Genomic DNA, 24,869 nt, shown 5'->3' with positions numbered 1-24,869 from the left:
TACAGTCACTCCTATTATCACAGTTTTCAGCTAAGCATCCAAAAACAAACCGCTCTGTACAGTCTATAAGGGCGAGGGCATGAATAATACACTCAGACACACCTATCCTCAAAGACACACCTGGAAGCTCCCAGGGGACCAAACCCCAAGAAGGGTGCAAAGGCCTGGGCGTGGGCCGCTGAGGCGGGCCCGCGCTGGTCCGGTGCTGGGCGGGTTCAGCAGACGGCCTGGGCTTGAACACCATCCCCATAGCTGCAGCCCGCTGAGGCCCCCAGCCCATCACCATCTCTACAGCCCTGCACCTGAAGCCAACAGGGGGCGGCCCCCAGTGAAAGGTAATCTCTGAATGAGAGGTGACCCGAGGTTCTTGCATTTTGTGCTGAAAAGGAGACAGTACCAGTCTGAGAACACTCAGGACAATGGGGGCTCTTAGGGGTAACGCGGATGGCCCTTTGTCGAACTCCTAGTGGGTACACCCTACACTTTATAGGCATAATTTCCAGTCCTGCCAGTGGCTACTATCCCAGGAGGAAGATGAGACTTGGCAGAGATCAAGCAATGGAACCCAGCTTCCAAAGCGGGGTGCCAGGATTAAGTCCAAGTGCGTATGGCTCCAAAGCCTAGCTCTAATCTGTGCCTGTGTGCTGCCCCAGGTGAGGAAGGGACCAGCTATTGAGCGGAGAGATGAAAGTGAGAATGGACCGTGATACATGAGTCCAGTCCACGGCTGTCAGGTAAGGTAATGCCTATGATGAGTCGGGTGATGTTGCTTTAAAGTAGGGTGACACCATGGCCTGGTTTACCTGGGATCCCCCCAGTGTAATTATAAATAGCATAGTCTTCACCAGCAAAAGTACCCCAGAGTTTAGACAATAAGTAATATGGTCACTCTATTCATAAGAGTCAAGATTTGGGACAATGCAGTGGATCAAAGAGCAGATGGGGCCACATACCCTCCCCCAGCATGGAGGAGGGTTGGGCACTTGAACAAAGGAAGTTATCTCCCACCCCCTCCCTGCTCCAAGCCCAGGGCCAAGACTGCTCCTGCCTCCAAAGCTCTGACTTAGCAGGTGAACAAGACCCCGAGCCCTCCTCTGCCTTTCCTTCACTCCCTCTCCCCACTCACCAGACACAGGCTCCCAACCAGGCTGCAGCTACCAGGCTAACAGGGGAGCCCACGCCCACCCCCACCTCCTTTCCTGCTCCCCACCAGGACTCTGCCTGACCCTAGAGGGGTCCAGGGGGAGCAGGGCAAGGGATATGTCGTGACACTGGTGTGAGCTGGCCAAGTAAAGCCACATCTCCGCCTGTCTCAGGCAAACTTCAGAGCAGCTCATTGCCTCACTCCAGATCAGCCCCAGTCCCTTAAGGAACTGTCCTGGTGGGAATCGAATCCCTATGTCCCATCGCCATCGAAGGAACTCTCCAGCCCAGGCAGCTCTGCCCACCCAGCTAGAAGCCCCACTCACTGTGGATGAAGCTTGTAGAGTGTTCCATCCACCCCCACGGTCACGTTGAGATGGTCCAGCCCTCTGTTTTCCCGGATCTTATCCACCACGGCAGCCATGCCTGCACCACACAGCTGCGCGGCCCTCCTGGACACCACGCCGCACACGGTCTTGACGAGGATACTGTCGTCGCAGGTGCTATTCAGGCCCAGCTGCTGGAGGATGGCCCGGACCTGGAGCAGCGCTAACCGGTCACTGCGGCGGACAAAAGCCAGGAGGCAGAATGAAGCATGACCCACGAGAGCAGCCTGGGAGCCAACTCACTGCACTTATCCATGAATGGGCTCATGGGGTTTTTTCCATTCAAAGTACATTGGTTTGTTATTTTTTTAAATGATCCCAAAAGCATTACATGTTAAATTGAAGGAAATCTGGCAAGTCTAGAAAAATAAATACTGGAAAATTAAAACTACCCCACAACCCCAACATTGGGGGAAATGCTATTAACATTTTAATATACTTCCTTCCAATCTATTTTTTCTGAGTATCATTAAGTCATGTCTTTGTTTTTATGATATGCAAAATGCTCTTGTCCTTGACATGTGATTCTCTGTATTGCTTTTTCCTACTTCACACATCGGAGCAATTTCCCACCTGCTTCCGTAACAGCAGGGTTGAAAACAGAGTCCACGGCATTCCATTCTGGGGATGCACCATAACTTATTTCGCCAGTTTAGAGAAATTTAACTTGTTTGTAACTTTCTGCTGTTACAAAGTAACATCCTGATAGTTTCCTATTTATAAATCTTTGTGAACAACTTTAATTTTTCCCTTAGGACACACTTCTGGGTCAAAACGATGTGGATACAGGTTGCCAAGCGCCTTTCAGAAGGTTGTATTGGTGTGTTCCTCTCCAGCAGAGTGTCTGACTGTACTGGTCCCTGGCGGAAGGGATCGCTTTTTAAAACATTTGATGATTTGGTAAGAAAGGCATCACATTGTAGTTTAATCTGCATTCTTCTCTATTAGTGAGGAGGACCTTTCCCCGCCCCCCCCCCCCCCACTTCTGGGATCTTTTGTCTTATTCAATTAAAAGAGTTGTAGGTGATCAAAGACGAAGAGGATGACAACAGTGATAAGAGCAGCCAGCCCTGCTTGAGGACGTACTTACTATGTGACAGGAGCTGTACATACATTACCATATTTCCTCTGCCTACCAACCAACCGTGTATCCTCATTCCCATTTTAAAGATGAAGAAACTGAGCCCGGGAGAAACTGAGTAACTCACTCCAAGCCCAGAGCCAGTGAGGCAGAGCAGGTCCTAGGACCGGACCTCACCCCGCTCTTGCCAATCGTACCACAGTCTGCATCTCGTCACACACAGTGTGTATGTTTTCCTTAGTTTGTCGTTTGCCGTATAAGTTTGATTAATGATTCTTTTACACTCATAGATGCTATTAGCAAAATTTGACAATTTTTTCTTTCCTTAATTTTTAAAAAAATTTTATTTATTTTTTAGAAAGAGGGGAAGGTAGGGAGAAAGAGAGGGAGAGAAACATTGATGTGTGAGAGAAACATTGATTGGTTGCCTCTCACATGTGCCCCAGTCAGGGACCAGGCCCACAACCCAGGTGTGTGACCTGACCAGGAATCGAACTGGCAACCTTTTGGTTTGTGGCACGACGCCCAACCAACTGAGCTACGCCAGCTGGGACTCAATTTTTTTCTCTATGATTTCTTATATACCTCATTTTAACTTTCTGTCTCTGACCCTCTTGTATATGTGGGGTCCCTATTCGTACCATACGTATGCAATTAAATCTGATTATGTCTTGTTTATCTGTCTTACGTAGATTTAATTATTAGACAAGCTAAGAGGACCTAGGAGGGCAGAGGAAAGTTTCTCCACTATCTTCATTATCCTGAAATGGAGTCAATGACCTATTTATGTACATAATTTCAAAGAAATCAGTATCATGACCCAACATAAAGGACAAATAAAAGGAAAGTAATTTATAATGAAATTGTAGGAGAAAAAAAATTCCTCACAAATGGCCAAAATGTCCCCTAGGGTGCCTGGTGACCCCCTGGCCCTGCCGACCTCTAACAGGCCCCTACGGGGAAGCCCCCCTCCACTCACCTCTCAATCTGAGAGAGATACTTGGTCTGGAAGATGCCCCGAGTCTTCAGCGGCTCAGAGACCTGCCCCCGGAACAGGAAGCCCTTCTTAGTGAAGTCAATCAGGATGTTGCGAACAATCTCACCCAGGTACATGCCGCTGATCATCTTCTCAAACCTGAAAGAGGAGGCGCCTAGGCGTTTACGTGAAGCCTTCAGTCTCACGGTCACCCTGGGTGTCTTCCTGCCCCCCAAAGGCATCCCCAATATGCACCCCCAGCCCTGTTCTCCCAGAGGAGGCAGAGAGTGAGGCCAGGAAGGACTGAGGCATCCTCAACCCTCGCCTGGATCAGAAATGAAGCCACCGACACGTGTGTCTAAGGGCTGGACCATTTCCCTCCTCACCTAACTTCTGGCCTTTGCCTGAAAAGCCCCATTTCAGCTCTCAGCTCCAATATCACTTCTCCAATATCACTGCCCCCTCCCCAGGCCACATTTTATCTACACATCTCGGGCCCCACACAGCACCCCTTCTCCCTCACGATGCACACAGGTCCCTGCCTCTCATCACCCCAGCAGCAAGAGCCTCGAGAAGACAGATGTCGGTCTTGTTCAGCTTGGAGTCCCAGAGCCCAGCACCACAAAGCACTAGGCTCTCCACCAAGTGCTCGATAAATATCTACAGAATAAGCGAATGACCAGCTGACTCTGAGAGGGACAAGAAGACAATTAGGGGAAATTTCCCACTAGATTTCTGGAAGGTTTTCCAAAATCCCAGGGTACTTGGTCAGGCACGTGGCAGACTTGATAAAGCAACGCAGACTGGAGGACTCAGGTGGCCACAGCACTCCCGAGCGCCCAGTCTTGGGGGTTTTTATTTCCTGCCTTCTCTACACTCAAGGGTTTAAATGCTTCCATGACCCCCGCCCGGCGCCAGCATCCCCAAGCAGGGAAGAGCCCGCTCCTGATTGCAGCCGGGTCACAGAAAAACATGAGACGGCACTATCGCCACTGTCCCCACCCAGCCCTTCTCAGCCCATCACGGCAACCTTCTCGGTGTGGTGCTGATGCGGCCCCCAGCCTCCCAACACCGGCCGGTCCCCTTCTTAACAAGGCCTTCGTTGAGAGCCTCCAGTAAGCAATGGTAGCTAGACTGGGATAACGTTTTCTGCTGTATTGAATCGATGACTGCCATCTGTTTATGGTAATATTGGGTTTCCTGTTTTTTCTCCCTCATTAAATTTAAGAATATAAGCTGATTTACAGGAAAAAATGTCAATAACAGCACCGGTGGTATTTGGAAAAGGCAGACATCTTGAGGGTGGCTGCGGAACAACTTATATTTGAGAGGTACCACCCAGCCCTATTCATCCCGGTGCTGGCAGAGGATGGCCTGAATCCTGGGAGCTAGAGATGGGAGGGTCCCTGAGACCCAAGCTGTAAAGCTCCAAACAGCCACTAGGTGGCCCAGGAGGTCCGCTATGGGAAGGATGAATTGAGCTGACCCTCCCGCCTCAACCCTGTCCAGAGGCCCCCACGCTCCTCCCAAACCCACTGGCCAGACACGAATTTTCCTTGCCCTTTGACATCTGCAGGTCAAGTGTGTTCTACTTCCACTAAACATGACAAAAACTACCGTCTAAGAGGTTTCTATTACCCTGATGGAGAAGAAACAACACGGGGAAGGCTAGAATGCTCCACTGATGGAACACGGTCACTGATGGAAGTGGTGTGGCCGCCCCGACTCTGTCCCCAGAGGAGGCCCCTGAAGAGGACATCAACGTGCAGCCTGGGCCCTCTTGTACCATGTCGGGGACCCATCGCTTATTCCTGCTCCCCTGGGGCCAAAAGCCAAGGTCAGAAGGAAACTCGAGGGAGGGACCACTGTCTGAGCCTGTGTGGACCCCACTCCTCCTACTAGAAACTGCTTTGACTGGTAGCAGGCAGAACGCCCTCCCCGTCCTGACCACCTCTGCGTCTCCTCCGATAGGCAGAATTACCTCTGTTTCCCAGAGTTTAGAGAATATTCGTCCACCATCCTGTCATACTGGGTTCGGATATCATCCAAACACCCGTTGTCCCCGAAAGCACCCCACTCCATGTTGATGCACATTTGCCCCTCATTCCCTTCCAGCATCTCCACGTTCTTCATCTCTTCCATGTAGCAGGCGTTGGTGCCAGTCCCTGGAACACACGAGGGGGAATGATTGGACGTGCACCTGGGCCCGCGGCCTGGGATTCCAGACGGGGGGCGTTCCGAGATGAACAAAGTGATAGCTTCGCACTCCTAATGTTTTCCAGGAAAACCTCAGAATACAAAAGGAGAGTCAGAGCCAAACCATCCAGAGAGAATTTTTACTTTATACTAAGATATCAATACCAAGAGCCTCTTCTGTTTACCTGCCCAGGCAGGGCTGTGCTTATTTTAATAGACGTCCTTACAACAAAGGAATGTATCTGCAATAGAGGACAGTTAGGCAATAGTCACACTGGAAGGATCTTCCTCTCTCTCTTCACACACACACACACACACACACACACACACACACACACACACACACATTACTCTGGGGGCCACCATGGGTGTCCACTGGTCTTATCAAAGATGGTCACAGACTATGCCTGCTCAGTAAACTCTCCCGAGTGTTCCAGAACGAAGCCCACAGTTGGACACTGGAGGACTTCGTCCTGAGCTTTTCAAGGGTGCCTTTCTAAAGTGATGGTTCTGCACATTTTGGTATCACAGACCTCTGTGAAAATCTGATGATTCCCAAAGGCCCACCTCCCTGGGTGCACCGCACACTGTGACCAAAGGTTCCAGGGCTCAGGAGCCTCTGATTTCCAACCCTGAACTCCCCTGGAGCAGGGCTACTCCGCCTGCGGCCCCCAGGGGCTGGGTGGGACCACAAACTGCCTGCTGTTCTCATCCATGGGGAGTTCAGCAGAGAAACCGAGAGGGAGAGGTCTGAAGCTTTCGCAGCGGTTCTAATCACCGCCATACCCAAGCTTGTGGTCACTGGCCTCGTCTGGGTGAACGGACTGGAAATTTAAAAACCTACCAATTAACCAAGGAGTTCTGTAAAAAAGGGTGTAAAACTGAGAAATGGAAGTGGGTGCAAAGAAAGTTAAAACATGAAAACCATACTTCTTGCCCATGGAAGTGCTGAGCAGCAGAGACCAATTGACAGGAAGGAAAATGTGGCTTTGGAAGCAGCTGGATCAGTGGAGAGCCTGCCCCTTCCCCTGCCTCCACCCACCCCATCCCCCACTTCTCTGGTGCCAGAAACAGCTCACTGGGCTTCCCTGACCCTACGGCCGGAAGGTGAGGCCTGGTCTGGAAGTGGGGAATGTGCTGTGTCACTCTGGCTTTGCGTTTCACACCCAAGCCCATTCATAAAGGAAGACAGGGAGGGGCTGTGTGGAGAAACAAAGCTTTGCAAAAGAAAGAAGAAATAACAAATGAGCCCCAAAGCCAGGCCCCCAGAAACCTTTTACCCAGAGCTGCTCCCTAGGTTTTTGTATTTCCCTAGGAGCCAAAAATGGTTTAACAAATGAAAAGGTCTTCCTGGCACTGGCAGGGCAGGGCAGCCTGCTGGGGGCTTTATCCCAGACATTCCGAGAAAGGCCCAGGCAGCAGAGCGCACCCTTCCCTGTCCAAGCTGGGTCTGCAGATGTCGGCTAAGAAACAGGGGCCTTTCCCCAGCATCCCTGACACTGGGAGCAGGTTCAATTAGCCAAACAGTTTCCTCAACAGCCCAAATCAATATGCTTCAGGGATCATGTGCTCATAAGCCCCAAGCCTCTGAGGTGCTTGGGCTATAAAGGAACAGTGGCAAAGCCAATAGATAACCCTTCCCAACCCACTTCAGCTACTGGGACTGCTCACAGACTGTGACTGCTAAAGGCAAAAGAGCACCCAAAACTGCTCTCTAGATTTCCCATGGTCAGAACAGGAGGAAAGCTCCTCCGCCTTCCCAGTGGCAGGCCTGCTGGAGCTTCTCCACACAAGCTCAAGGATTGCCATGTAGGCCAGGCCAGCTCCAGGTACTCCCACCCCACCCACTGCATCTGTGAGCCATCTGAGACCTCATTCCTGGAAAGCTGCCTTCTTGACAGTCTGATCACAATCAACATTGGTGGCGGGAGGGGGGGGGGGACCTCCCAGAGGGGTCTGTAGCCTTGGTCCAGGATACAACTGTGGAGGTGGTAAGGGGACCGTACAGATACACGGTCTCACACAGTTATACTGTCTCACATAGAGGGCTAAGCTGCAGGTTCAAGGCCCCACAACACAGGAAAATCCAGCCTGCCCTGCCCCAAGGGGAGAGACCTTCTAGGACACCCACCTACGATGAGTCCGACCTCACAGGTGGGCTCCTCATAAGCACAGGTCATCATGGTGCCCACCGTGTCGTTGACTATGGCCACCACGTCCAGATCGAATTCCTTTGGGGAAAAAAAGACAAGCTTTAGCTTTCAGGGAGAGAAGGGCACTGCCGCGCTTGAAGCCCACAGGTTCACGGGGCTGCACTACAGCCAGAGCTGCGGGTGCATCATCTGAAAGAGTTTTCTTACCAGCCTATAAGAGGCAATTAAATGCTCCTTCACTGACGAAACACCTACTATTAATGATGTGTCTTGTCTGAGATCTAAAGAACGGAAGTAGTCTACCCATTTCACAGGTGGTTTTGAGTTCTAAAGAGGCAGCCTGGAGGGAACTGCTGAACAGACAAAAGACAAGGGACTTAGCCAGAAAGCTCTTTCTCTTTGGAGTTTAAAGTGTTATAGCCTTTCAGAGGGCAAAATGATAACATCTAGTGTATTTCTCAGAATCTTTCAGAAATAGCCACGCCGGAACACAAAGGTAGCTGTACAAGGACAGGCACTACATGACTTGCAGGGGTCAGAAAGAGAAACCACCCGAAAATAGACCCGAAGGAGTTCTGTAAACCGCGGTTCAAACACACACAGGGCTCCCGGGACAGCTAAGAAAAAGAATGAAGTTGGGCTGCATGTAGTGACGTGAGCCGATGCCTGTTTCATATTAAATGAGAAAATGCCCCGGCTGGTGTGGCTCAGTGGACTGAGCGCTGGCCTGCGAACCAGAGGGTCGCAGAGTAGATTGCCAGTCGGGGCACGTGCCTGGGTTGTGGGCCAGGCCCAACTGGGGCCGTGTGAGAGGCAACCGATCAATACGTCTCTCATCGATTAATGATTCTCTCCTTCTCTTTCTCCCTTCCTCTCCCTCTCTAAAAGTAAATAAAAGTCTTTAAAAATGAAAATTAAAAAATAAATGAAAAAAGCAAGTTGTAGAACAGTACTCATGGTAGGATTCCCGTTTTTTAAATGTGTGTTCGTACACACATGTGAAAGAACACTAACATTAAGAGTTGTGAAATGGGCCCTGACCGATGTGGCTCAGTTGGTTGGCTGTCATCCCGTAAAGTGGAAGGTCACTGGTTTGATTCCTGGTCAGGGCACATGCCTGGGTTGCAGGTTCGGTCCCCCGTCAGGGCGTGTACAAGAGGCAACCAACCAATCAACGTTTCTCTCCCTCTCTTTCTCCCTCCCTTCCCCTCGCTCTAAAAATAAATAAATAAAACCTTGTTTAAAAGAGTTGTGAGGTGGGCAAAAGTAGATCATCAGGTTTCCTTTCAATGATATATTATTACCTGTTGTCCAGCACACTCTCCCAGGTGCACCCAATCCCTCTCTCAAACCCTTTCCTTTCCGTCTTCCTGCCTATGTATGTGTCTGCTCTTTTAAACTGAAAATGTATGAACTAATTTATTTAAACTTCTTACTGATTTCTCTAATTAATTAATGAGTTAAACAAAATCTCGGGAATCTTTCATTTTCTATTTTGCCAGTGTTGTCCAGCCGAAGGCCAACAGAAACAGAGGTGCAGGGGAACGACGCCAGACCACTGACGGGCTGCAGGCCTGGAGCACACACCCCTGAGGGCAGCTCGGACAGTGTTGTCAGAGTGCGCTGACGGCGAGGTCTGAGCCTGGGCCTGTCGTTCCAGGGAGGGCTCAGAGGAGTGGGGCTTTGGTCTGGGGTGGATGCCGTCAGCACGCAGGGCAATCCTCCCAGTGCGTGCTGAGCTCTGCAGTGACGAGGGAGCACCCTCATCCTTGTCCGGTTGCACCGTGGTCAGGGAGTGGCCGTGAGGATGTCTGTGTCCCACGGGAGGACACCACGGTCTGACTGGGGGTGCCAGGCTGTGCCCAGCTGTCAGGGACTGCTTTTCCCTTTCCCAGTCTGTAGGAGAGTTATGATTTTACCTTTTTAAACAAACTATTCTTTAACAACTCGTAACTGTTCACCTCTGTTTTATTGCTGACCATTGGGGAAACTTTCTACCCAGGTCACATGCTTCTGGATTGTGTGAAGTCTTTATGATCAGCAAGTATGATTTTTATAACCCAAAAGCACAGTGAAGATTGTTAAAGACATCTCTGTAGTAGTTACCTCTCTCCTCTTGACCGCCTCCCTTAGTAAGGTGACCACGTCATGCCCCACACAGTCGGTTGCCTTAAACCCCTTCGTCCAGGTGATCAAGATTCCCTGCAACAGGAAAGGCACCAGGAGAGCCCTGGGTAATTAACCCTCAGGAGCAGGACACGAAATTCCATTCCCCGCTGAGAATTTACAGCAAGACACTGCTGGGACAACGGAGGCACAAACTAATGAAACACTAATGGTCCTCCGTGGGCCCAAGTCCTCTGCACTATCCTCACAGTAGTCTGGTTTATAACCCCATTTCACAGATGCAGAAACCGAGGCATAGGAGGTTAAAGGTGCTGCCCCAGATATAACCAACTAGGGCCCCTGAAGAACAGTCTGCCAACAACCTAAGTGGGGAAGTGCAATTTTTAGTTAACACTGTTGCTCCCTAAAGTAAAACTGAGGTTTGACTGGACTGCAGCTCTACAGGAGATGGGTGCGTAAATGAACGGCAAAAAACAAGTTCATATGGGTCCCACTGCTGATGCCTGCAAGGCCTTCAGAGGAAAAGAGCCCCAAGTCAGCACTGTGCCTGCATTAACCGGCTTCCAGAGGCAGGCGGCTCTACCAGCTCCCCTAGTTCTGCCAATCATATCACTCAAATCCTGACCTAAGGCCAAGTGTGACGTAACACCACCTCCAGGGCCTCCTCCCCGGCCACACATCCACCTGTGACACACAGGGGCACTGTGGCTCTTCCAGCAGGACAGGCTTGGTCTTGCCTCCGTGAGGGCAGAATCGGTTCCCTCCGCACAGGATATGCCCCCACCCGCCACCGAAGGCCCTTAGCGCAGGGCAGGCCTGCTGCTGTAGGGCTGGGACCCTCCAGACCGGGCCCCCGAGGACGGACACCGTAACCTTCAGCTCTACCCAGCTCTTAGTACTCAGCAGGAGCTCGAGCACTGATCTTGGGCCCTGCTGCCTCCCACTTATTAAACAAACATTTATTTATTAAGTATTTCTTCTGACAGAATTCTGTTCTAGGGCATGTGGGGGACAAAGGTCCTCACTCAAGAAATATACAACAGAGCAGAAAAGACAGACACAATCACTAACTATAAAAAGTTCTATAATGGGCAACATTAGAAGGAACAGGGAACCCAGAGGAGGCTGAGATTCTTTCTGTCTAGAGGACAAAGGCTTCCCAGCAAAGATAAAAGCTTTAAATGCTCAAAGAAGAGTCTTAAGATGTACTGGGGGGGTGTGGCATAAAGCTTGGGTCAACCTGCTGTGACATCTGAGCTACACCCACTAAGGAGGGGTGACAGTGAGGCTGGAGGAGGCCTCAAGGGCCAGCCCACACTGGCGGGACAGTCGGGCTGCCGGCGCCTGACTCACCTCATCCAGGCTCGTCTGCCTGCAGGGGAAGGAGAACGTGAAGCCCAGAGGCATCCGGGGGCCCTTGATCCCCATGTAGTCCAGGAAGTCGGAGATGCAGGAGACGATGTGGTCAAACAGCTTTAGGAGAGAAGAAGGGATTCCGTGTTCGCTCGCTGGTTTTGTACTTTTGGTGCACTGGTCCAAATGCACACGTGTGCACACACACATGTGCACAGAGACACAAACCCTGACACCTGCAGAGCGAGTGCCCCTCTCCAGGACCTTTGCAGCCCCTGAGCATCGTAAGCCCAGTTCGCTGAAAGTACCTGAGGCTTTCGGCCACGAGGACACAATTGCACAGTGGCGGGCATCACATGGCAGGTTTGGGGGACCACCACTGCCACTGGCCGCGTGTGTGACACGTGCACACCACCGTGGTGTGAAAGCAAAACCGCCTCACCTCTTCCCCAGTGCCCTGCATGATCTCGATGGGGATGGCGTAGATCTTGTTGTGCATTTCCACCGTCCTCTTCTTCCCACTGCGGATCTTCACCAGCAGGACGCGGAAATTCGTGCCTCCAAGATCCAGGGCCAAGAAGTCACCATGCTCTGTCATAGTCAAGAACATAAAGAATGTCAAAAATAGGCCTGACCAGTGTGGTTCAGTTGGTTGGGCATCGTCCTGCAAGGCAAAAGGTCACTGGTTCGATTCCTCATGCACACCCTGTGTCGGGGCGCATGCCCTGGGTCGCGGGTTCAGTCTCGGCTGGGGCGTGTGCAAGAGGCCACCGATCAATGCTTCTGTGTCACATCGATGTTTCTCTCCCTCTCTTTCTCCCTACCTTCCCTTCTCTCTAAAATAAATAAATAAATAAAATCTAAAAAAAAAAAAAAGCATGTCAAAAACAGCTAACTGCCTCACGGCAGCCAGTGACCCGGAGACTACAGCCTTTCAAGGGGGAAACCCCCACACTAATAAAGGAGAGAAGCTGTAAGTGCACACAGGTCAGGCTTAGAGAGGGGTGGCCACTAACTCACTGACCGCCACAACCTCTGAGCCACACTGACAAAAGGCCCCATGGGTGAACCACTTGTCACAACACACAAACTCACTTCACCAGGGTCACTGAAAGGCCTGGCGACAACAAGCCCATCACAGGGAACCTCCTGCAGACACTAACCGCGTATGTCAGTGTGCAGAGTGTGTGCGAGCATGGCTGCCATCATTCCCCTCCCTGTCCACATGCTTCTTGGCAAAGCAAGTCTGCAGCTCTTCCCATCAAACGGCGGAGTCTATTTCTCCTCCCCTTGGATCTGGCCTGGCCTATGACTTGCTTTGGCCAACAGAGCGGCAGAAGCAAAGCTGAGCCAATCCCAGCCTAGGCCTCCCAGAGGCTTGAAACTCTCGCCTCTCCCTGTGGGCCCTGCTGCTGCCACGTGAACAAGCTCAGTGGCCCTCTGGAGGATGAGACATACGGCCAGGTACTCCTGCACCGCAGCTGACACCAACCAACTGCTGGACTTGTGAGGGAAGGCCCTCAGCTGACCCGCCAGGGACTGCAGATACGTGAATGAGTCCAGCAAAGATCAGCCGAGTCCGGCAGATGAGCAATAATAAACTGCTGCCCACACACACTTAGGAGCAAAAATAAATGGTTGCTGTTTTAAGGCACTAAGTTTCAGGGTCGTTTATAATGCAATTAAGTAACTTATACAAAGGGCTTAGTCCTACCACAAACATCCATTACTCCAAGCACCCACTGGAAAAGCCCTTTGGAGTCCTCATGGCGATCAGCACCAATGATGCCCAGCAAGGTCGGCCGAACGCCATTCCCCAATCTGCCGGGGTGTGACAATCCCTGGGCCGCTGTCTGCCTCACACACCCCGTCAGGACTTAGGAGGGGCACATGAGTGTTTATCTTTCTGCCAGTTTACTGCATTCATAAGTGAACATCTCAGTGCTGCGGGGTTCCCACTTTTTGTGCTTTTAAGAACACTTGGTAACTTTAGTGGGGCTGTGGCTTTAGAGATGGCGCTGGCCCAACCAGGGGAAGTCAACTGCCCTAAGGCACGCACAGGCAAGTCAGTGGTAACAAGGGAAATGCGAGTTAGAGCGAGTGTCTAGCTCTTCCCGAAATCACGCAACCCCAGTGTATCCCCATCACAGGAGCAGCCAGCCTCCCATGCCCCGGCTGTGACCTGGTCACTGGTATGAGGCAGGAGGGCACGCGGCCCCCAGCAGGGGCCCTCACCGGTCCCGTCTGGAGTGCTCCGGACGAAGGAGGGCAGCATCTTCACTACAGCCTTATCGTTCGTCTTCTTCTTCAGCCCCATGTCCATCTCGGTCCGCATCCTCTTCTTCACCTCCAGGAGCATTTCCTTGGTGAGGTGGAAGTGGGCCAGGGTCTCCTCTATCTGCCGGTGCTGCTCGGCCAGGCGGTAGGCCACCGCGGTCACCATGGCTGCCCCCTTGCCACTGCCGCTCTCCGACAGGAGGAAACGCACGTCGCAGTCGGGCACCAAGCGCCTCAGGATCTTGTGGAAACGCCGGGAATACCTGGGGGTAGCAGCCACAACAGCTGGACTGAGCCACCTCCCAGGAACCTCCGGCACCCCTTTCTTTCTTTTCCACACTTTCACCCCATTTTCTACACTCGCTTTTCTCATTGCATAAGCCATACACATCCACTCTAGCAAAGTTAACAAATGCAGACAAGTAAAAAAGAAAAATAAAATCGTCCAGAGTCACACGTAAAAAGAGGATTCTCGTTATTATGTGGATATTGAATACAGAAATTCAGGGTCCAAACAGGATTCTGTCCTCCGCTGTGACAAGGAGCTAACAATACAGCATAGCGCTCAGGAGTCCCCTGCCCGAAAGTCGGAGGAGGAGACATGGTGCATGAGCTCCACCACCTCCACGCCAGGTGACCATGGGCCGGCGACCGAGCTGGAGCCAACGAGGATGACAGTGCCTGGCAGACAGTGACGGGGTGAGAACTGAGTGGGTTCATTAAACGCTTCAATTAGTAACTGACACTGAAGAAGAGCGGCTTAACAAATCATCACTCCTGCGTTTCATTTTCACTCGGCCCTTTCCTCCTGCCCCCAAGAGTCTGGACATTGTCTGGTGGCCAGAAGAGGACGTGAGGACAGTACCTGCTGAGACAGAGACTGTCCCAGAGGCTGTAGGCTGTTGTTAGTGTGGAGGGCTGCCTGCCAAAGGAAACAGGGAGCCAGAACCCCAAAACAGTAACACTCCAAGGGGTGGGACTAAACATGACTACTATTCTCCATGTAATTTTTTGAATTATCTCAAATTTCTATACCAAATATATGTTACTTCTGGAATAAGAAACATTTAACTGAAGTTATTTCTTTTAAATGTGATGTTGAGACAGAGTTCTGGAGGTGGCTGGTGTTAACAGCTGCCCAGCAGTATCGATGCACCTACTACTGCTGAACTGTACGCTCAAGAATGGTTAGGACAGTAAATTTTATATTGTATGTTTTTATCACAATTTAAAAAAACATTTTAAATGCAAACTTGCACATCTCTAAGCTTTTTTCCTAAAACTTTGCCAAGAAATACCCCCTCCAAAATAGGTAGTTTCATTGTCAAGAATTTATAAATACTTAAAAAATGTGATGGAATAAAATTATCTCCCTGACTTGTAATATAATACCTAACTTGCTCAAAGCCGACCCCCTCAGCAACACAGAGCTGTTTCGATGCAAGCCAGCGCTCACTTAACTGTCCCCAGACCTGCGTGTGAACGTACAGCATCTGTCTGCAAGGCCACTTCGCATGCCCTGTACATATCTAGTGGGAGAAATATCTGAGACCCCGTACGAAATCATGTCCTAGGCAGTTATCCTTAAAACTTAGTATACAAAGACTTAGGATTCACCTTCGGCCTTTTAAAAGGGTAAAGCCATGTCCTTAAGTGGCCGAGCTAGGCTTGTGAAGCTAAGGCGTCCAAGAAGGCAGCGTGGCGATGAGGCCCTCATCATCACCGGGGCCTGCTTACAGCTTACACACTCTCTGCCTATCAGACGCAAAGGGTCACCAAGCTGCCCGTGTAAAAAGGTAATGCCTGAGGGGACTTCCACAGAAGTTCCTAAACGGGGGCGCTGTGTCTATGACCCAAGTTTAATAAGGGTAAAGGTCACTGGTGAAATGAGACAAGAGAAATAACTGAAGATACAGACCTGGCGTTCCTGGCAGCTACAGACTTCTCTAATGACACTTAGGAAACGAGGAGAGATGACTGTACTGAGCAGACACACCAGTGAGAGACGGCTGAGGTCAGGCTACTTCCCAAGTGGGCGACTCTGACCCTCCTGCCCAGAACTGGGTCTCGCTTGTCTTGTCTGCCAACAAAACACCTTCACTAGGTGCAAAAGCCTGACCCCTGGAGAAGGTCCTTAGCCCAGACGGGTACTGAGTGCCAATTATAGCGAAGGGCAGACTCACTGTGGGTGCGTCTTGTAAAGAGACCCGTCGACACCAACCGTGGTCCGCAGCCTGGGGACGCCCTTGTTATCCCGAAGGCGGTTCAAGATGGCGCCCAGCGTTGCAGCCACCAGGTTGGCGGAGCGGAAAGAGACGATGGTGCACACGTGCTGGACCGAAACACAGTCGTCGTGAGATGGTTCCACTCCCAGGCGGGTCAGAATTTCTTTGGCATTGTGGAGGCCTTCCTTATTCCTGTGAAGTTAGAGGCCAACACTTGTGAGTTAGGGACCTCATCAGGCAGTGCAAAGCACTGGGGATCGAAGGTCTGGGAAGGGGGAGCTCCATTCACCGTGGGTGGGTGGCATGGTCTGAGGCAGTCGAACACCTGAAAAGAGCGTGAGAAGGGCCTTCCCCCATAAAGAATAACAGGTAGGAGAAGGAAAAACTGTACGACACTGGGTTACGCCGTGCACGTGGGAAGAAGCGGAGAGGCAAGACCACGTGGCCTCCAAACAGGGGGAGAAAGAGCTGCTTGCACCCCAGGGCCCAGGGCTCGGGGCTCGGGGCTCGGGTGGCCGGGGGAATCGCCTGTTCTTCCAGTCTGAGAGTTCCCTGGATGCTCACACGTTCTTCCTTGGTGTATTACAGTCAAGTTTTAATTTTCTGCACACGTGCTTTTTATATCTATTGTCGATTTCATTCCAAGGTACTTCATAGTTTTGTTCCTATTATAGATGGTGTCTTTTAGAAATACATACAGTCTCTCTTTTTTCTTTAACGAACCACAGTAAAGTAAGCTGTTCACAAAGGGGAAAACTGCGAGAGCGGTTGTGGGACCGCTCTGTGTTATCCTTGTAACTTTTCTGTGAATCTAAAAGTATTTGAAAATAAAAGGTTTATTTTAAACATATGTACATATTTTCATTATTGACAATATATAGGAATTGAATTGACGTTTGTACCTTCTCTCCAGACACCTTCCTAACCTTCCCTGTTACCCTACTCACTTGCCCAGACTGTTTTGGGGTTTCATGCAGACCATCACCATCTGCAAGTGACAGCAGTTTTACCTCCTCTGTTTTCCATTCTTATGCCTATAATTTCTTTTCCTTCATTTCTTTATTATTGTTTTAAACACCAGCTAAGACTCCAGGGCAATGCTGAACAAAAACGGTGAACTGTCTTGTCGCTGATTTTAAAGAGAAAGCTTCTAACACCTGCCCTGGTAGAAGGTTTTTGGTAGACATTTTGGAGATAGTCTTTGTTGCAATACACACGCTTTCTTGAGCTAGAGCTTTTTGTTTCTTGGTCACCAAAAAGCCAACACCCAACGCAGGCCAAGAGGAAGACAGGCATTTCCTGGCTTTGTCAATGACTCTAAGACAAGCCTTGTGCTTCCCGCTCCCCTCCCCTGCCCTGCCCTCCCAGCAGGTACCAGGGGACTTGAGAAGATGGCTGGAAACTCAGTTGCCTGCTCCCTGCTCACTGTCTCTGCACCTATCACTCCTGAAGGAGAGTGATCCTAGGATAAACACCAGCCCATCATGTGACAGAAAGCAAGTCCAGATAAACTGCTTTCCACTTCCATCTGCCTCCTAACCGCAAAGGGAGCTGATGAGCATCTTCTCCCAGGAGCCAGGGCTCTGAAGCCACTGGCTTCTCTGAACTTCCGGGACCACAGCAGAAGCCATGGGAATGACCCCTTAGTGAGGAGATGAAAAGGTATTTCTAGCATGAAGCAGGTGGCTCCCTATGGCTACATGGGGTCTCCCGAACCAGGAATCAAATCTGGTGGCACTCGGACATCAGCTACAAGACAGGAGTCCTTTAGACTCGGAGGCACCTAACTACGTCAAGCTGCCACAGGATCAAGTTCACCTTCTTCCGTCTCAGGGTGAAGGCCAGTCTTGGCAGAGAAGTCTGGGTTTCTTATGTGGAGGCCAAAATGTAGCAGTCAGGTTGCCGGCTAGACTCTGTCATTTTGTGTTTATCTGTCCTGTCTCCTCCTCTGTCAATCAATATTTCTCAAACTTGTGCCAGGGAACACTTCCTCTGGCTATTTACCAAAGTGAACAGGGGTTTTCTTTAATACGCTAATGACACTGTAAATCTCTAAGGGAGGATAAATGTGCAGTATTTCCCAATGCTATTGGCCACAGAACCCTTTCTTCAGGAAACACCTAATTATCTTGAGTCACTAGGGTTCCCTGGAGCCTAGTGTGGTGAAGGTCCCGATGTCCCAAGGAGGAATTCTGAATCCAGACCCCAGGCTCGGTCAGCTCCTTGTTCACCACTAGAATGCTCTTCGATCTCACCCTGTTGTGGAGGAAAGGGAAGAGGAGGAGGGGCGGAGTGAAGGACAAGAGGCTGTTTCTGTAACCAAGTCATCCATGAAGTATACACTGCTAACTAGAACATTCTTTAATGAGTTGACTGAGGCACCTGCAGGGAGACCAGCCCAGGAGGGGACAGCCAAGAGAGGAGAGATGGACCCAGAAAGCCCTGGTGCTCTTGAGGGAGAACCCAACCACACCAGGACCCGCGTGGTAACAAGGGACCCGTCGCTCTTCTAACCAGGACCCCCCAGAGAGCCTCAAGAGGTGGCACCTACTTTTCAATGGCTGACACATCACTAGTGTTGAACTTCCCTCTGGTGAGCAGCTCTGGGGTGATCCGCCCTTCAAATAAGAGGCCCTCCTTGGCCATCTTGACCAGGATCAGCCGGACCAGCTCCCCCAGGTACATGCCACTGACCATCTTCTCAAACCTGCAGGAGGGAAGCACCGGGCTTGTCAGGTCCTTTCTACGCATCCACCGCTGGGCCAACTCGTGGGGAGTGGGACAGACACAGAAGGAGATGAGGCTCATCCCTCACCAGCTCGCAGCCCCGCTGGCAGGCAAGACCAGGCACTTGTGTGATTAAACAAGGGGGTGAAAGGGGGCCATCCAGAGCCCACACCTATCCTCAGGGTGGGCAACAGGAGAGCACCCCAGGGGCGGGCAGGGAAGGCTGCCTGCAGCTGGGGGAAATGTTAGGATTGGGAAATGAGCAGAATATGATAATCTCTTACAAAACCTTATGTTGTACTTTTTAAACGGCTTTCATCCCCATCACTCTCTCAGGGAGATCACCAAGTGCTGTGGGGAGGAGGTGGCCAGGAAGCATTCTCTCAGTTTCCCAGGTCAGAAGGGTAAATGTCTTTTCAGAGGGAATGCTGAACAGATGATGGGGCTGAAATGCAGCCATTCCCATGGGACCCCTGTCACAGGTCCCCTCCCCGGCATTCACGTTCTCCCTCTCAAGCCAAAAGGACCAAGATTTGCTTTGAGGAACCCAATTCTTCCCCACTGACCTCACCCTCAACTCCAGGGGAGGGATCTGAGTGGCTTAAAGCCAATCAGTGCATCTCACTCCCCTGGTCACACTCAGCCACAGGCCAGTCACAGAGTGAATCTGCCCTCTCGCCTCCCTGGGAGGTGTGGTGTGAGGGGTGGACTCTGTGACAGCAGCAGTCACAGTCACACTGAGCCCAGTGCTGCAGGGGACAGGCCGCCACAAACTGGGGCTCAATGCCATACGGGAGCCAGACTCAGGCCTGAGTCCTGGCTGACCAAGGGTCAAGAGAAAGCCCTGAGCAGGACGGATCAAGAGGCAGGTCCACATCCGGGCAGCCGGCCTGGCCTCCATGGGAGCCCAGTTGGCACACCCAGAGCCGGCTGTGACACAGCAAAACAATCTGTTCCATTCAGAGGCAGGCCCAGGAGCCAGGGATGCTGCTGGGACCTGAGCACCCGGCCCTCCCTCATCCGTCAGCACGAGCACAGAGAAACACAGCTCTCATTGTCCCTGCTCCTGACAGGACCAGACGGGTCAGTCTCAGCCGCGGCTGTGCTGAGGATCCCTGGCAGAAGAGAGCCCTGCTGAGTCCTACCTGCCCAGACGCCACCCTAAGTACCTGTTGGAACAGCCTGTGTGCAAACCCGAGGCGGAATCTCAGAGCTTGCAGGGGCCAGACTGCCGGCTCCACAGCTGTCTCTCTCCAAAGGAATAACAGATAATGCAAATCTGATGGGCTTTTCCCTTTGTGATCACCTGGCTTTCTGCCCCTTTCATCTCCCACCCCAAATCTTATGTTGTGTCCCCTAAGCCGAATGACTAGTAAGGAAAGGTGGGTGGGACTCACAGCTGTTTTCCAGGGTTCAGAGACCCCCGGTCTATCTCACGGTCAAACTCAGTGCGGATGTCTTCCAGGGACCCGTCGTCCCCGAAGGCCCCCCACTCAGTGTTGATGCACATCCTCCCCTCGTCGCCTTCCACCAGGTCGATGTGCCTCAGCTCCTCCATGTAGCACGCGTTGGTGCCAGTGCCTTGGAGAGAGAGACGAGATCAAAGCTGTGACCACACACAGTCACAGACAGGAGGAGGTGCCTCCTGGAGACACCGCCTGCAGGAACGGACGAGGAAAAGGGTGGACATTACCAATGATGATGCCAACTTCACACTGCTGATCGTCATAGCCACAGGTCATCATGGTCCCCACTGTGTCATTCACCACAGCCACAATGTTGGCATCGTAATCCTGGGGACAGATAACAGGGCGTCACCTCCGCTCACACGTGGGAGGAAAGATCATAACTTTACAGAGACAGTGGTTTTCATGGCCACCGTTGCTCCTGCAGGCATTGTTGATTTCGTCCCAGCTGGCACTCAAATTAACTGGATCGAGTGAACTGAATGATGGAAACTGCAGGGCTCCCTTCATTATCTGGCATAAGATTCTTCTCAGAGAGGCCCTGGCCAGTGTGGCTCAGATGGTTGGAGCACTGTCCCGTAGACCGAAAGGTCACAGGTTCGATTCCTGGTCAGGGCACATACCCAGGTTGCGGGTTTGATCCACGGTCAGGCCGCATACAAGAGGGCAATCATTCGATGTTTCTCTCACATCGATGTTCCTCTCTCCCCCTTCCTCTCTAAAAATGCAATGAAAACCTCGGGTGATGATTAAAAAAAATAAAATTAAAAGATTGTATTAGAGTAGATTTTATACACAGAGCCACAGCCCTCTGCAACATGTGTGGACTGCCTCAGTTCCAGCTGCCACAGGCGGCACCTGACCACCTGGTTCCTTGTACGAACAGCCAGCCTTCCTCCATCAGAAGGGGCGCACCCCCTCCCAAGGGCTTGGCTCCTTTGGGCAGCACTTCAAAGAGCTCTGTTCCAACCACTCCCAACCTCCTAGACCAACTACTCTTACTGCTCTGCCTGGGCCTTCAAGACCTCCCACGTGATGCCTCAGGTCATGCACTACTGCCCCCTCCCTACCTCCAAAAGGGCCTTGGTGTGTTTTAGAACACAGCTCTCCCCCCACACATCCCTACCTACCCCCACACAGCCAAGGCCTAGAGAGAAGTTACCCCACGCTTTTTGATGGCTTTGTCAAGCAGCTTCACCACATCCGCTCCCTCCACTCCGCTTGCTTTAAATCGCTTTGTCCAGGTGATCAGAACACCCTGCAAAGGAGAGCAGATGGGTGGGGTTAGAAGAAGGATGGGAGGCCTCCAGAAGCCCCAGGCCCTTGCGAAGGACAGTGACAAAGCAGAGGCCCAGAGGGACCAAGGGGCTGGCTCCAGGTCACACTGGGTGACAGGACCAGGCTGTCCCATTTCCTGTTCATCTACCTACACAATGGATTCCTCTGTGACAGCCATGGGAAGAACCCTGCGGCGCACACCAGAACACAGCAAGTGCCTGGCCTCTGCAGGAGAGTCACCGGCGCGCAAACCCACCTGGGTGTCACCTGCTCAGCCAGACGTCATGGAAAAAGTGAGCAGGGAAAATCCGGTTATTACCTGATCACCACTGCCCACTTTGAAAACAAGCCTCACTTCCACAGCCCCAAGAAAAGAGTGAGCCAAGTTGAGACGAGAAAATGCTAAGACAACTCTTGGCTAAGGAGCTTCCGAGAGGCAGGTCCCGGACATTTAAGGAAAATACGGCCCATGTGTATATGATTTATGTCTCTTTCCCAACTTTGGAACTTAACCCCCATTTGAAAGCAGCGACTCCACTATTTCTACACTATGACCCATTTCTGTCTGTATGTCACTGGAGAAACCTCACAGATAGCCAATGGTTACTCACTTGGGAATGTAAAAGAATAGAAACTTTACTTTTTGCTTTAACTCTTTATATTATTTCAATAGTTCTACTAATTGCTTTTGTATTTAAAAAAAATTAGAGATACGAGAGAAGAAAAGTAATTGCTATACTTGAATGTTTTTCTCTGAATGGAGAAAGTCACTGTGATTTACGTGGCAGGTTGGGAAGACTTGCTGTCAGGCCGTCAGCTGGGGTTGTGTGCGACCCGGGCACGGGGTGCTCGCTGTGGAAGCCACACAGCCTACAGGGTGTATGGGAAGGGCAAGTACTTGGGAGAATTTGTGGTTCTTTGCTCAGCAGCAGCCTGCCGCTAAACTGGGCATTCCAAAAGCCCCTGGACACTGTTTTCTTCCCCTCAATTCCCACACCCCCCAAAAAACAGATTCTGAGAACACAGTGTTGTAGAAAGAACATGGGATTGAAAACCAGGAGGCTGGGTCCTGTTCCCTCAATCCTGCTCATTTCCCTGGGGCAGCTCCCCTAACTCCTGAGGGTCTCTCTGCTCCTCTGTGGAGTAAGGCAGCTAGTCTACACTTGGACAATCTGGAAGCTCTCGGCAGCCTAAAGGCGTGGGCGCAGGCCCCCTGGGTGGGTAATTAGAGTCTGTGACCCACTGACTTCCTGGCAGGTAGTGCAGCCCAGTCTAGGAAGACCCCCCACCTCTGGCTCCTTCTCTGCCCACAGTGCCCCTGTCAGGCACACCTGCTGCACCCTGTGAGGATACTGTGGCCCCGAGGACGTTCCCTCCCCACTCCCGCAATGCCTGGTTCCCTGCAAGACTGTGCCTTCTGGGGGAAGGTCAGACCATGTGCTCGGGGTCTCTCCTAGGGCCTGGCGTAGCCCACACAGGGACGGCACTCGTCAGTAGCTGCTAACGAATGAGCGACATCGAGCACAGCGGCTTCATTTCCACCTCTCCCGCTGGAAGGGGCGTCTCACACTATCCCTGCCCGGGGAGTGTGACTGTCATGTCTCAGTTCTCAAAAGCCAAGTGACATGTAGTTCCAACAACAGGCTTTGTGAAAGGTCTGGGAAGACAGCTTGGAGGCCAAAGAGATCGGAATACCTTGGAGGTATCACAGTATCAGAAAGAGAGAGAAAAGAGGAGACAGCAACATCTCAGAGGCCTTTAGACATGTGGGGGGGCAGGGATCTATGGGGCAGGAGGTGGGGCCTGGGATTCTGGTCCCAGGTCTGCCTTTAATAAGCCCTGTGGCCTTGCTGATGCGGGGCTTGGCCGGCTGGACTCCCAGGCCCCGTCTCGCTCTGACACTGTGATTGCACAAATTATCAAGCGTGGATGTAAGGGCCCCAGCGGCACGAGGCAGAGCCCAGGAGATGGTGCTTACCCCACTGAAAAAAGAGGCACAGGGCTACTGCCCAGAAGCATGGGGGGCACCTGTACCCAAACGTGACTATTCTGCAGAACCGTGAACTGGTTCCCCGCACAGGCTCTGCTGCTTCTGGCTTGGATGGCCTTGGGCAGGTGCCTAACTCCTCTGAGCCTCAACTTCCTCATCTGTAAAGTGGGGATCATAAGCACTTCGCTCAGGGGGGTGTCTGAGGGTTACATGTGGAGACTGTGAAGCACACACTAGAACAGCTGGTGGACCCTCAATAGTGCTAACTCTCCGCGCTCCTACTGTGAAAAGTCCATTCGCAGGCTGCTCTGTGTCTATGCGGCGGGCGCGGTTTTTCTGTCTCTCTATGTAGAAAAGGAACGAGGTGGCCACTACTCATTTTGTGTTCCCACAGCGCTCTGTAACACTGGCACGTGGGATGCCTGAGTCCTACCTTGCTGAACCGGTGAAGGAAAAAGAGACAAACAAGGTGGGCGGGAGCACAAGTCACCTGCAGGCCCAGAACCAAGGCCTTCTCTGGGGCCGGAGCCCCCGACCAGCAGGGATTATGGAGAGGGGGCCCTGGTCCCTGAGGTGGAACCCTAACAGGTGCGCTCTAACAAGGATGGCTTCCCAGCACACAAACACCACAACTCACAGCACGACCAAGGGCCTCCCGACCTCTCCCCACCGCTACACCTACTTTTTCCCTTCACCGGCTGCCGCTTACTACGCGGCTCTCTCCACCTGATGGCCACAAATAACACAATTCATTCCCCAAAATACGTAAGTAACTAATTGAAAAAATAAATATAACATCATCACCACCCATTAATTTCAACAAAGTTTCTTAAAAGAAAAAGTAAGACACGCAAGCCATCCCATAAACAGAAGGGAAAAGTAGTCAAGAAAAGGGGTTCATTAGCTTTTCCACTCTGGGGCATCTATGGAGCCCGGTAATCCCGGAGGGCCCTTACCTCGTCAATTCTGGATTGTCGGCAGGGGAAAGAAAATGTGAGCCCCACAGGTAATTTCTTGTCCTTGATTTTCCTTTTCTCCATGAAGTCTCCCAGGCACTCGGCGACGTGATCGAAAAGCTGGAGGAAGCATGAGAGAACAGTCGGGAGGGACAAAGCACTTCAGGAAAAGTGTCAAAGACACGGCACCCGTGGTCCTGCTGGAAAAGCCGCACCGAGTGTGAGTGGTGGAGAAAAGTCCCTGATCGCGGCCCCGTGGGCGGCCACAGCTCAGGGAGCATTTCCAACCCTTCAAACAGAACCAGCCTCTCAGCGGTCACTAGTATGTATTATCAGGGTCCTGAGGACATTTAAAAATATTAAATATTAAATGTAGTTAATAATTTAAAACATTTAAAATTTTAAAGTAATAGAAATCACCTCGTCGCTCCATATCTCACAGTCCCCATCAGCCGCCCAGGTGGAGCACCGTCTGGCCCCTTCTCAGAAGTCACTACCCCGTCTCCCCTCCCCCCCAGACGTCTCTTTCTGTTTA

General features: G+C 51.6%; 1 protein-coding gene across 3 annotated transcripts in view; it reads right to left on the bottom strand.

The window, feature by feature from the left end:
* HK1 (hexokinase 1) overlaps window positions 1-24,869 on the bottom strand; it is a 63,109-nt gene that overhangs the window by 1,034 nt on the left and 37,206 nt on the right. For all 3 annotated transcript variants that reach the window (XM_045196021.3, XM_024561242.4, XM_045196022.3), the window contains exons 4-17: window positions 24,335-24,454; window positions 21,273-21,368; window positions 20,338-20,437; window positions 20,042-20,225; window positions 18,469-18,624; window positions 15,876-16,109; window positions 13,651-13,955; window positions 11,858-12,006; window positions 11,416-11,535; window positions 10,042-10,137; window positions 7,914-8,013; window positions 5,568-5,751; window positions 3,590-3,745; window positions 1,470-1,703 (exon numbers count right to left, since the gene is read on the bottom strand). In XM_045196021.3, the coding sequence (XP_045051956.2) occupies window positions 1,470-1,703; window positions 3,590-3,745; window positions 5,568-5,751; window positions 7,914-8,013; window positions 10,042-10,137; window positions 11,416-11,535; window positions 11,858-12,006; window positions 13,651-13,955; window positions 15,876-16,109; window positions 18,469-18,624; window positions 20,042-20,225; window positions 20,338-20,437; window positions 21,273-21,368; window positions 24,335-24,454 (2,234 nt within the window). The remainder of the gene's footprint in view (window positions 1-1,469; window positions 1,704-3,589; window positions 3,746-5,567; window positions 5,752-7,913; window positions 8,014-10,041; window positions 10,138-11,415; window positions 11,536-11,857; window positions 12,007-13,650; window positions 13,956-15,875; window positions 16,110-18,468; window positions 18,625-20,041; window positions 20,226-20,337; window positions 20,438-21,272; window positions 21,369-24,334; window positions 24,455-24,869) is intronic.

Source organism: Desmodus rotundus, chromosome 4, assembly GCF_022682495.2.
Source record: "Desmodus rotundus isolate HL8 chromosome 4, HLdesRot8A.1, whole genome shotgun sequence".
Taxonomy (NCBI): domain Eukaryota; kingdom Metazoa; phylum Chordata; class Mammalia; order Chiroptera; family Phyllostomidae; genus Desmodus; species Desmodus rotundus.
This window is presented reverse-complemented; position numbering and strand designations above follow the sequence as displayed.